A 13,222-nucleotide genomic window follows, 5' to 3' on the forward strand; every position below is an offset into this window, starting at 1 on the left:
GGGACCTGCTGCTTGCAAGCAGTAGGGCCCTTTAAATGGCCCAATCCCGAGCCCCCAGCCCCCCAGCCCCTAACCCCCCCAAGCCCCAGCCCCTCACTTACCTTCCCTCTGATGCTGGGGTGGTGGAGGCCCCCTTCACTGCCTGCGCAGCAGAGAAGGCCCAAAACGCCCTTTCCTCCCCTCAAATGGCAGCCACAGCTGCCATTTGAGGGATGGAAAGGACATTTTTGGCTTCAGCCTTTGGGGGTGAGGGGCTGGGGCTGGATGCTGGGGGTTGGGCCATTTAAAGGGCCCTGCCATTTGCAAGCAGCAAGAAAGGGCCCATTAAATGATTAAATGCCCCGTTCCCTGCTGGAAAGGGGCATTTAAACCCCACGAACTGGTTCGTAAATGGGCCAGTTCTGTGCCAGTTCATGGAAACCCCACAAACCATGAACCCCATGGTTTGGTTTTTTTTCTGGTTTGTGCCCATGTCTAATTGGCACTTGAAGCCAGCTTGAAATTTTTTAAACTGAGAGACAGGATATCAGTCTTTGACATAAACAAATGGTATTCTCTATTTTCCTCTTTCAGGTTTCTGTGTAGTAGGCTACATATCTACCAATTTGGTTTAGCGACCTTTGGGTAGGTTGGGTACTCCTTGACAGCTAGTGTGGTATAATGGTTAGATTGTTGTACTAGGTTCTAAGACACCCAGGTTCAAAACCCTGCCTTGATATATTAAGTTAGCTGATTGACCTTGGGCTAGTCACACTTTCTCAACCTAACCTACCTTGCAGGGTGGTTGCTGTAAGAGTAAATTGGAGGGAAAACAGTATGCCACCCTGTGCTCCTTCAGAGGAAGAGTGGCTTAAAATATACTCCATTAAACCTCTTCACTTCATTGTGTGGATGCAGCAGTTCAAAGAGTGCTTGATATGTATCCTTCAGGTGTGGTGTGAGTTTCTGTCCAACTAAGTGAAAGAAATGCTGCTGTGTCATAGGGCTTGGCTATAGATGATGGATCATATGGTGTGCTTTGGGTGGTAACCCAAAATTTCTAGTTTAAGGTAGTGATTTAGTATTCATTTATAGTATGTGTCTTTAAGGAGCCTCCATGCTCTGTTTTTCATTTTAGCACAACAGATTACACAGCTACCCTTCTAGAATTTTACCCAGAATATAAAAGTACTACCTTCTGAATACAGGATTTCCGTGGCTTCGACAGCTGGATAACAGGTAGATAGCAGGTAAAGCTTTTCCCATTACAGTCATGGGGGGCAGGAACCTTACTTGGTAAATCTGTGCTTTTAAAATTGCTTTAAAAAGCACAGAGCCCTGCCATAAACTGGTGGTGAATTTAATTCTTGAAAAAATATCTGGATAACACTGGGTTGAATCTTATGTGTCTGTTCTTCTATCAGCAACACCATCCTCTGATGCAAAGAGCCTTCTGACAAAAGAGGTGTTTCCTGCACCACAGAAAAGTAAAACCATTACAAATTAATTCACAGAATCCAGGCCAGAGTTTTTGTACTGTGATTGCATGAGCAAAATTATTGCAGTCCACCTATAGACCACTGTAGTAGTTGGAGTAGTGGTGGTGCAGGAAGTTCTTTCAAGTCAGACCTCACTTAACCCTGGCAGAGTTTTCTTGGCAAGAGACTAACAGAGGTGGTGTGCTATTGCCGGATCTGCAACCCTAGTTGTCCTTGGAGGTCTCCCATCCAATTACTAACCAAGGCCAACGCTGCTTAGCTTCTGAGATCTGATGAGTAGAGATGGGCACGAACCGAAATACGAAACAAAATTAAGCACGAACCAGGCCAGTTCATGGTTCGCGAACCAAAGTTCATCAGATCCTATTTCTGATGAACCCCCATGAACTTTTAGGCTGGTTCGTTGGGTTCGTTTTTTGGTTCATCACTGCAGACAGCCTGGTGCCAATCCGTTTCCTAGGCAACAGAGGATGGACTTCCTGCAGACCTTCTGCTGACCCAGAAGTGAACTTCTGCTGACCCAGAAGTGACGATTTTCTGACCTGGATGTGACATTTTCATGAACCAAATGAACCGGTTTGTGAACCAGGGGCAGGTTCATGAAAGTTCATGGTTCGTGAGATTTGATGAACCATGAACCACATGGTTCAGGTTTTTCCTGGTTCATGCCCATCTCTATTGATGAGATCAGACTCACCTGGGCTATCCAGGGTCGAAGCCACACTCACCCTTCGCCCGCATGTGTATCGGATATCTTCCGTTTTGCTCCAATCCGCGATTTTTACGTCTTCATTCACATTCCTTCTTCCAATCCGTCTTTCTCGCGCGGCCCTCCGGTCACACAACCGCTCAAAAACCGTTTTTTGGGGCGGGACTTTTTTTCCCGCCCCTTTTTAAAAAAAATTTTTGGAGCGCACTTTTCCGTTAATTCGATATTGCCTCACAGAGAAACATCATTGAATATAATGATGCCTCTCTTCCCCCCACTGACTGCACTGACGGCTCTCTCCCGTTTCTTGTTTGCCAACTCGGAAGCCTGTGGGAAACTTTCGTGGAAGTTCACTATGAGGGACAGTTCAGCGCTTGAATTTTACCGCTGTTTCATGACCCTCGAGTGTAATTCTGTCACCCATGGTCACAGGATGAATCCACATCCACCCTACACCAGCATATTCCGATTTTGTGGGAGGAAAAAAACTCCTCTGCCGCCATTCTCTTTTTTAAATTTCGTTTCCGTTATTTCGATCTTGCCATATAAGGAAACTTCAATTAAGCAATTTATCACAACAGCTTTAAAGTTATTGGTTGACATTTTCTGGCGGGGGGATTTGAAAATGATATAAAAAGGCAAGCATTTGGTGGAGATTTCTTTGTGGGTGTTTGTTGGTGGATGGTGGGTTTGGGAGGTGTTGGTTGCTTCTGGTTACAGTGATGGATCCAGTGATTGCTGTGGTTGCTCAGGTCATCTGGGTCATGATGGCATGCCAGACACAGATGCTGCTGGCATACCGAAGGTACGCCATGCGACGGCGTCGTGCCGCAGCACGGATGTTTTTCAAAAATTCTTGTGCCACTGTTGCCTGGGCACGTTCAAGAAGACGTCGTCGGTGCCAGCGCTTTTGCCAGTGGCTCGTGCTCGCCGAGATGGAAGAGCCAAGGCAGCACTGGGTATTCCCACGTAGCTCAGATTGGTGGGAGAACATTGTAATGGTGCATTGGGACGACCGGCAATGGATGCGGCGCTTCAGGATGTCGAAGAGCACATTCATAGAGCTGGTGGAGGCTCTGAGACCACGGCTTCACCGGCAGACCACATCCCTTCGTGTGCCAATATCGGTCGAACGAAAAGTCGCAGTTTCTGTGTGGTGGCTGGCAAGCGGCACTAGTTACCAGGTTGCAAGCGACCTCTTTGGCATCGGAAAGTCGACGGTAGCCTCGGCGGTGGTGGAGTTCTGTCTCGCCGTCGAGTTAGAGCTTCTCTCCAAGACTGTCGTCTTCGGTGCCGCGATAGGACAGGTACTTGTAACCTTGAAATATCATTTTTTCGATATGACATTAAACCTATCAAACAACGCTTGCATTTTCCCTTCGAACACATGAGTGCAAATTTTAGTTGGCATTTCTACATTTTTGTCCATGGACCCATATGTACCTTGCAGAATGGCATGTCTTCACAAAATGATTTTTGGTGCAAACTCAATGTTCATTGTATAATCTACACTCAGATGAGAGAATCCAACATATTGAGCTGTTTATTGTTTCATTAAAAGTAACCACAGGAAAAGAAACTGTGCTAGTGTGATCGTGTGCCCACTTGCTCGGTTGTATATCTCTGCTGCTTTGGCCAAGCATTAATTTTTCCCCCCTTTTTAATTTAAGAGGGTGTGCATTCTCACCTTGAAATAACCTTCCCCAAACCAAGAGATCTCTGTCCCTGCACAACCAATGAAGTTCTTCTCTTTGTGCCGAGAGAACAACATCAATTGGGTTATCTTTGTAGTTTTTTTAATAAAATTCCCAAGTTAGCGGCTCATGAGTTGTGTTGTGGATGAACAGTTTTGAGTCATGGGGGAGGGTGCTGCATACAGATTCTGCTGTAAACACTAGCCAGATAAGCGTGCATCTCCACAAAACAGTGTTGACTGTTCCCCTGCATGAAAGTTGGGCCATGGAGAGATTTTCCTAAAAAATATTTCCTTTGAACCATGTTGCGAGTCAGAAAGCACTCTGTTGCAGCAAAGACCAGACTCCTTTCTTGGGTGACAGTGACATAGGCTGTCAAGTGGTGGGGTCAGACTCAACATACTAATGGTTTGCTGAAATCTCTTGCTGCCAAAAGACGTGCTGTCCTGGCAAGAAGTTGTCTCTTGTTGAGAAGCAGGAACTTAATTTGCATGGCCCGAGGAAAGTTGATTACACCTCAATTACGTGGCTCTCAAACTTTACAACGTCCCATTACAGCAATCAACAGTTTGGTTTCAACAAAACAAGTCTTAGACGCAATGTCCTCTCAATGCCTTTTTACTTGGCCCATTTTTGAGAATCAACACAAGTTCCTTGATGTGTGGAATAAGAAGGCCACTATTCATACCTACTTTTCCAATCTACAACTGTCTTAAACATAAACTTTGAGAGAAGCCACAAAACTAATATATTGAGATGTTTACACACGGGCGCGTCTCAAGATCCTGACTCCTCAGCAAAAAATCAACTTACCCTGCTTTGCTGCTGTTCAAAGATTGATAAGCTTCCCAAACTGCATATAAATGTCGGCCTGGACATGTCTCTTCGTTGTGTGTGCGTGAACCTACATGGCTTTTTCAAACCTGGGCCTCAATAACACACCAAGCAAACAATCTTCTAACATTTCTTTTTTTAATGTGAATTTTAACTTCAAAAGATCTCTAAAATGATTGAGAACATTTGAAAATTGATGAATTTTTATGTATGAGATTTCCCCACTGCTACAATTTGCTGCTGATCTAATTTTTTCTTTTAATATATGTTCCATTTATTGCTATTAGATTATGGATGGATTCCGGAAACTTGGATTTCCACACTGCGTGGGAGCAATCGATGGGACACATATCCCTATCTGTGCACCAGGTGGACGCCCAGATCAATATGGGAACAGAAAGAACTTTTCATCCATTCTTCTCCAAGGAACCGTGGATCACCTAGGCAGATTCGTGGATGCCGAGGTGGGCTGGAGTGGGAAAAACCACGATGCTTTTGTGTTTGCCCACTCAGCCTTCTGCGCAGCCATGGACGCTGGAACACTGCTACAGGGCCATGGATACCTGGTGGTGGATGGGGTGAGAATACCGCCTGTGGTCATCGCAGATGGAGCTTACCCAATGAGGCGGTGGCTGATGAAACCGTATGGGCGGGCAGCAACAACCGCTGCACACCAAAACTTTGATAGACGTCTGGCCAGGGCAAGAAACCGGGTGGAATGTGCTTTCGGTAGGCTGAAGGCAAGATGGAGGTGTCTTGCACATCGTTTGCAAGTGAGGGAGCATAATGTTGTGGCCATAGTGACTGCCTGTGTTGTTCTACACAACCTGTGTGAGAGCAAGGGACATCCAATTATTGGCGGGGGCAGACCTCCGGCACCTATTCTGGTTTCAAGTTTCGAGGAAACAGAGGACACCTCCAACAATAGGCACCTCGCTGAGGGGAAGAAGGTGCGCGACGCCCTTGCGAAATTCATTGAGAACTTTGGGTGCTGAAATTCATATTGGCTGTCTCTGCTTGGCAAAAAAGGACAAAAGAACCATTACATTTTCCATTTTAAAATAAAAACCACAATAAATCGTTTAAATTTCCAATGCTTAAATTACTGTTTTTGATTTCTTTCGAAATTAAATGCTTTTTAAAAAAATCGTGACACTCGAAAACTTGATAAGATGTTTGGAAATGTCATCCATGACAGTAACAGCACTTCGCATCTGTTGTTGGTTTATGGCCATGAGGAGCATTCCTAACTGATCACTCAATCCCTTGAAAGGGTTGTGTGTTCCACCCACTCCTCATGGGCGCTTCGTGAGGAGCACATTAAAAAAAGATTCACGCATCGTTATCATCCAGGGAAAATTGAAAAGATACATTGTAGCACATCTTCACATCAGTGTAAACATCACATTGTACAATGCATCGCCCCACGATGTCACTTGGGACTTCTGATTTCTCTTTTGTTAAAAAGAAAATGTTCCCCAAAATATACTCTTAGAGATGACGGGGAGTTAGCCGTGTAAGTGTGTGGTGGAATAATCAAAAAGAGCACATTGGCACCACCTTCATTGATGATCTAAGAATAAACCTCTGGATAATAGCGTGAGCTTTCAGGAGTCAACCTCAAGCAACAATGAAAATTGTTGTTTGAAAAGGTTGTAATGGACTGTTTTTAAAAAAACTTTGGCAAATAGAAGAGAGAACATAATCAAACCATTGCATGCTATAGAACACAGTTTTAGAAAAATATTTTTCCTTTTCCCAAGGTCTGTGAGAAGACAAGTGGTACATTGAAAAAAAAAAAGAATGTGTGTGCTGGCATAAAACAGATCAGAACACATCACAGGCAGCAATCCGGACGTCAATAGAAGGAACTTTTTTTTCCCCATTCCAGTATTGGATAAATCACAATATATCAAATTGAAGTAATTAAAATAAGTTGATAACAACCAACTCTTCCACAAAACTCACTGCAAGGTTTATTGAATTGTTTGTCTTATGGGTGGAGGGAAAAGACGGCTCAAAACAAGTATTGAGCAACCAAGCGAACGTTGATGACATTGGGATCAACATATTAGGCTGTTTACATAACTTGACCAGCATATTCTTGACATCGAAATAATCAGGTATACAATTTACACTGCTTTGGCGGTGTCTAAGGTATTGTTCCCCGTCAAAGAAGATGGCACACAACGGCAAGCTCACACACAGCTACAGTGAAGTTGAGTGTGATAAAGAGTGAAAAAAAAATTGAACCGTGTGTGACCAGATTATTAAAAATGGGTGGTTTTGTGATTGAAATTTCAAATCCAATGGTTTGTCAAGTTGCCATCCAACATATCACGTCTCGCCATAGTGGGGGTCGCTTAATTGTAGTTGGAGGGCGTGCTTGTGTCGTCCTAAACCTCCATAAATCATAAAAATCTATAGTGGACCACATGGTTGTCTACAGGAAAAATCACCCGGTGACTGAAAATGAAAGGTTTTTTTCCCAAGGCCCACGTGGGTGGCGAATTGATGACATACATTGGATTTTTAATTTGATCACAAACCAACCTTTGTTTGGATACCTCATGTTTTATTGATGAGAGAACAGTGGTGAGCATGGTTAGATTCGTCAACCTACGGAACAGTCATGATTACTTGTCTTCACTCAGTGCTCACAGCGTCAATCGATCTCTGGCCTTGCCAACACAGGAACGTTTACTATTGCCCATCTTGGTTGGAAGATTATGTGGGGATTGTGAACACTGTTCAGATGTCATCCCAGACACGCTTTGTTGCCGCTGACTCGAGAGCATTTCTCCCAGAGCCTTCAAGGTACTAACCGCATCACTCATTACAGCAATATTTTGCTTCCAAACCTCTGTGAAATTTTCCCTCTCTATCTTGGTTTCCTCCAAAAATTCCTTTTGAAGGAGCTTTTCATCCTCCTTCCATCTGCACATAACCTCATAATCCCTACCCCATTGCGCAAGTTGAGCCTCGTGCTCCTCCCTTGCACGGAGCATCATTTTATCCGCCACACCATACAGTGCCGCGTTCCTGCGTTTTCTATTCCTTATGTTGCTTAATCTTGTCCCCGGTGATAGTTCGGCCAAGCAGCTTCCTCTTCCCCCTGTAAGTGTAGAAAGACACAGGAGTCAAGCATTGCAATGGATTATCACCTTTTCCTCAATGCATGATTTGGCTTGCTGTTATCGGAAGAAGACCGTACACGCCCCCCCGGGGGACTCAACACAGGACACAGAAGAGTGGAGACACATCATTTTTCACACGATTTTGAGGATGGATACAAACCATCACCAACAGATCATGGTGGACCACTTTGCAAAGACGGACAGAAAAGCATCATTTTTTCATCAATTACACATGTGTACCCTTGATTGTCAAATTGCCCCGCTGCCCACAGCCAAGGCAAATGCAGCGAACAGCACCGGTCGCATCATTAAAAACAGGACCAAACCATTCATGGAAGTGCATGCCACACTAATTTTGTTCATGTTTTCACAGTAGTTGCCCGAGCAAAGGAAAAATAATGAAAATCTCATGTTTGCGTTAGGGGATGATTGGCATTGCCCCCCCACTTCCCAGCATCAGTTCACCACTTGCTTCGATGTGTGGGGTTGCGTTAAAGGCGAGCAAACAGGGTGTGTGCCGGGTCCAAACGCATATCTGTTTCGTCAACGAGATTAAATAACAGTTTTTGGTTAACATCCAAAGTTAGGCTTTGGCTCAACAGCATGGATTTTACCAATAGATTTCACAGAAAAAACTGTTTTCCTTTGGGACCAATACTTTTGAATTTCTAAAGATTGAACTGAAAATTATAGTCACTTAATATAAAATTTTCACCGGGATTGCGTGTGGATCTATGTGCCAAGGGCAGATCACTGTCGCTGTCATCCTCTTCCCTCGTATTTGCGTGCGTTGCATCGTTCTCTACAAAGGAAAAATCACCCATTATTGGAGAAAAAGTTTTAAATTTTTTCCTAGAAGGACATAATTTTTTAAATTGTGGCCCGTAGGCCGTGTTTGGCCTCGCATGAATGGGATGTCTCGGCATGGTCATGGTCTCTTCCTCTTTGCTGGTTGTGTGTGGGGTTTAGCAAACATTTTCCACTGATTCCAAATTTACTTTTCCTTAAGCTCTGTTCTGAACATACCGACTAAGGGCAGCAGTGCTCAGTGGTTGCAGACCACATGAAAGTAGAGAACAGGCATTACCCTTGTCTTCGAGACCATCCACTGTGCGGTCTAGGTCTTCGTCATTCACATCCGTGGACGATGAAGAGTTATGATCTGGAGAAAAGTCAAAAAACTTTTTTTTGGTCTATTAGCACATAGAATGAACAGCAAATGCATGCAAAGCATTAAAATTTTATAGTGTTGATTCAGCAGAACATGAAGAACACTCACGCTCTCCCATTGCTGTGGGTGATGAGCTCCTTAGATGTGCCGCGTCGATGGTGACAAACTCGTGAGAAAAAAGTTCCTCTGAACCCTCCATCACCTGATCAGGAATAGTGATCTGTGGCCGGCCAAAGTCAAGACTAATGCTCCTGGCTATCCTTTTTGGCTTGACACTTGCGTCCCCCCTAAGGATGCTGTCAAGTTCTCTGAAATAGGGACATGTCATGGGTGCGTTTCCTGATGTGCCATTATGAGCAATGACACGTTTATACTCCAAACGCATGTTTTTCGTTTTATTTCTGCACTCAATAGCGGTTCTATGGTGACCGCGGGATGCCATCTGTCTTGAAATTTTCTCAAAGTTATCCAAATTCCTATGGCAACTGCGAAGGGCCTCTTGGATTTTTTCCTCACCCCAAAATGATAGTAAGTCAAGTACTTCCCTTTCCCTCCATGTGGCCGATCTCGGAACAACTGCAGCGTTGCTGGCCATTCTTGCGTGGTCCGTTTGCTCCCGGTGCTTCAAGCAAAGCCAGGCTCACAATCACACCGCTTGCATGTTCTCTTCTGCAGGAAGCGGCAACCTCAGCTAGGAGCATGCGCAGTTAGCGTCAACCGATCACCACCTCTTACATTGCATGTATTTTAATTTTTTTTTCGATAACAAATTATCGTTACGCCGTTATTTTGATGAAACATTATTAAAAAAAGGCCGGGAATCAATTGGAATATAATCTAACAAACCCTTCCAATGTACCCTGAGAGAGATCGAGAGGTACAAGTGTGTCATAAAAAAAAATTAATCAAGTTGTTACACGTTGTGATCTTTGATATTGGTGATTTAACTTTATTTTTTCGTTTTCCCAACCCGTTATCACAATGAAAAAATTTCCATACAGTTAGACGGGTTTTGTCACATTAAGGATTGAATGGGCAGGAAACAATATAAATTTTAAAAAAATACTATTTATTTTTAGGCGGGAAAAAAGGGCTACAGCACAGTTCGCCTTTCCCGCCCATAGATAACGCTGGAACACCATTGGACAGGCTACTGTGCTTTGACCAATCAGGAGTCTCGATTTTCGCGCCTTTCCAGGACCGTTATTGGGCCATGTTTCTTAATGCAATGACTTATTTTCGCAATTTCGTCTTGGAATCAGCATGGCAAGCCATGGGAAAGGAGTCTTCTGGCGGGATGAAGAGGTTGAGACCCTCCTCGAACTGATCGCACGCTCGGGAAAGTCCGAGCGTGTTATGAAGAGCACTCATTTGCCCACCAAAGTGATTTTTCACAAACTGGCAAGGCAAATGAGTGCTCGTGGATACCCTCGGACCCCCGAGCAGTGCCGATCCAAATTTAAGAGGGTCAAGGGGGATTTCTATGGGGCGCTTGAGGCATGGCAAGGAATTCCTCGCCAAAGCGGCAAGCCCCCATACTTTTCAAACATGATGAACCTCTGGGATCTTGCCGGGAGGCCGAGCTGGCAAACCAGACGTCATGCCGGTAGGTGAAAATTCTTTTTTTACAGTCAGAATGCTAAGTGGCTTATGTTTTATGGACCTCGTTGCTGTTTGAGGATATAACCTTAGGCTTGTGCCCCAGTATAATGTTTGCCCACGCCATTATCGAATTTCAGTTTTTTCAAATAAACGCTGTAACGTTGACGAATCGAGCTAGTGGTTCATTGTCAGGACATCTATAATTTTGCACGGTGCCGTTGGTTTGCTTTAGAAGCATTGACGTACTCAGAGAACTCCATTTCTATGGAAAAGTTATTTTTCACAGAGAAGCTGCACCCGGACTGTGTCTCCCGAAATCCAGATTCCTTAATTTAGTCACCATTAACCTTTACCCTGATGTTCTCCCAATTGAGGACTCAAAGCATGTCACCAGAGAAGCTTCCCCCCCCCCCCAGTTTACATTCAGAAAAATTATTGTGAGGTGGGAATGATCCTTGATTTGTGAATGACCTGGGGCAGCAACTGAGCTTTGGATGCACAGTTGGCATTTGAATCTGGACCATCCAGATCCTGAAGTGACAAATTAAGTTCTTAAATATTACCATTTGAGAATTTCACCCAAAAGCACTTATTTTTCGACGACCCACCACTGCAGGTTGAAATGTGGAGCATCATTGAATAGCTCCTGTAGAGGTGGACTGCTCCTGAACAGGCAGCTTCTATTATTGTGTCAAAGTGAAAAAGCAAACAACACGACTATCTTCAGTGGATTTTTTGAGAGGGTAGTCGAATGACTTGTAGGTAGAGTTGATCTTCTTTTAAGGACAAGTGATATTATGTAACAGTGTCTAGAAAAAAAATCAATACAGGCCCGTTATTCCTTCTGATTATTTTGTCCCCCCCCCCATATCTATTTCTTTAAGAGACATTGTTCAAAACATTTTTTTGTGTCCGATGGTGCATGGATGGCTCAATGCATTGATTTTTTCGCATCTCAGCTGTTCTCCGTGGAAGAGAGGCCACCCAACGTGCAGCGGAGGGTGAACAGCAGGAGGCCCTGGACATCACCCCAGGAAACATCTCCACCGAGGATCCCCTCCCTCCAACTGCAGACACACCATCTGGTGAGCATTTAGAGGCAAGGTCTCCACAGGGGATGCCCCCAGAAACCAAGGACAGCATAGTGTCTGTTGTGAGCTCCTGTCACTTTCATCTTTAATTCATATTATCATCTCTCCACTATTAAACTTTTATTTTCCTGTACCAAGTCTAGTCAAAGACATTTAGGATGTGGTCTCCATCATTTCTGTGACATATCTTTCTTTTTTGAAATTTATTGTTTAATGAATCTCAAACGTTTACCTTGCCTGTTGCTGCTCTGTCATTGACCGGCAACATAATGGACATGCACAGAACCGGCCAAATGATGGCCAGAAAATTGAATATTTATAAAGAAAAGTGTTGCATGTAGTTCTCATCAGAGAATCACTGTGACAACACGAGAGAGGTCCCTCCGTTCTCGTTCATCCATGTCTGAGTCTTGGTCTGGTCTCCTAACGCAGGTGAACAGACAGGGCAAGAAGCTGATGAGGAGGGTCTTCCCTCCACAAGTGGCACACCAGCACCCCCAGCAAGACAGAGGAGAAAAACCCTTGATGACGTTCTCTCAGCTGTGGAGGGGCTTGAACAAAGACTGGGCTCCTCCAGTAAGTAAAAGTCTGAAAGCGAACCAACTTTGTCAATAGAACAGAATTTAAAAAGTTTCCTCTTCTCCACAGTAAACCAATTGCAGGAGAGAATGACCGCGGTGGAGGGCCGTGTCAGAAGGTTGGGTAGAAGGGTGACCGCTGTCGAAAGGAGAGAACGCCAAGACGCCCGTCCCACAGCGTCATGATTGAGCTATTTCTGGGACTCCTCACTGTATATAGTTTAAGATATGGTTTTCCCAACAAAGTTATCATAAAAACAGTAATTAAAATGTAGTTATGTTGCATCAAAGATTAAATTGAAATACTTCGCTGTTCACCTTCCAAAATATATTGTGTTACTTTTTAAAAATAGCACTGTTTATTTACATTTCTTTAAAATAAAGTCAATGGGTATTTTGTGACATCCGTGAGTAGGCTGTCAAGGAAGATTTCGAAAGCAATTTTTTTTTCACAAAGAATACGCATGCATCTTCACCTAACAGATTGCTTATTTAATTCAAACCCCAAGAAAATATTGCGAAGACTGATCGAGAGTGTCCCCACTTAGCAACAATATGGAAGGAAGGACAAGCCTTTTGATGACTTGTTTCTCTCCGGGAACACATTTCTAAGCCTTTTTTTTTTTTTCCTTGCTGCGGCCCCCACCACTGACCAAGAACTTATTGCTTGTGCAAAAATAAACCCAAGCAGCAGTCCTTAGCGTAATAGAGGGTTTTTTTTTTGATTGGGAGGATTCTGAAGATTAACCACTGGGGTTTGGTTTGGCTTTGGTCTATATACAGTATTCTATAAAATTCAATTATTTCATCCACAGCATTATACCGCCAATGGTTCAGTATGTTTTTAAAAGGGGGTGTACCAGGAGTGAGAAATCGGTTTCCAAAGCCACCACAGTCAACTCCCTCCCGCCGTATACCAAGAAAAAAA

General features: G+C 43.9%; 2 protein-coding genes across 2 annotated transcripts; both read left to right on the forward strand.

The window, feature by feature from the left end:
• The first annotated feature begins 2,909 nt into the window (after nucleotides 1–2,909).
• Nucleotides 2,910–5,740, forward strand: LOC129323587 (uncharacterized). The gene is made up of 2 exons (XM_054970115.1): nucleotides 2,910–3,494; nucleotides 5,003–5,740. The coding sequence occupies exons 1-2, from the start codon at nucleotides 2,910–2,912 to the stop codon at nucleotides 5,708–5,710; spliced, it is 1,293 nt and encodes a 430-aa protein (XP_054826090.1). The 3' UTR covers nucleotides 5,711–5,740.
• A 4,546-nt stretch (nucleotides 5,741–10,286) lies between these two features.
• Nucleotides 10,287–12,526, forward strand: LOC129323588 (uncharacterized). The gene is made up of 4 exons (XM_054970117.1): nucleotides 10,287–10,629; nucleotides 11,585–11,710; nucleotides 12,149–12,292; nucleotides 12,365–12,526. The coding sequence occupies exons 1-4, from the start codon at nucleotides 10,287–10,289 to the stop codon at nucleotides 12,478–12,480; spliced, it is 729 nt and encodes a 242-aa protein (XP_054826092.1). The 3' UTR covers nucleotides 12,481–12,526.
• The last annotated feature ends 696 nt before the right edge of the window (nucleotides 12,527–13,222 follow it).

The sequence above is a fragment of the Eublepharis macularius genome, chromosome 2 (genome assembly GCF_028583425.1).
Source record: "Eublepharis macularius isolate TG4126 chromosome 2, MPM_Emac_v1.0, whole genome shotgun sequence".
Classification (NCBI taxonomy): Eukaryota; Metazoa; Chordata; class Lepidosauria; order Squamata; family Eublepharidae; genus Eublepharis; species Eublepharis macularius.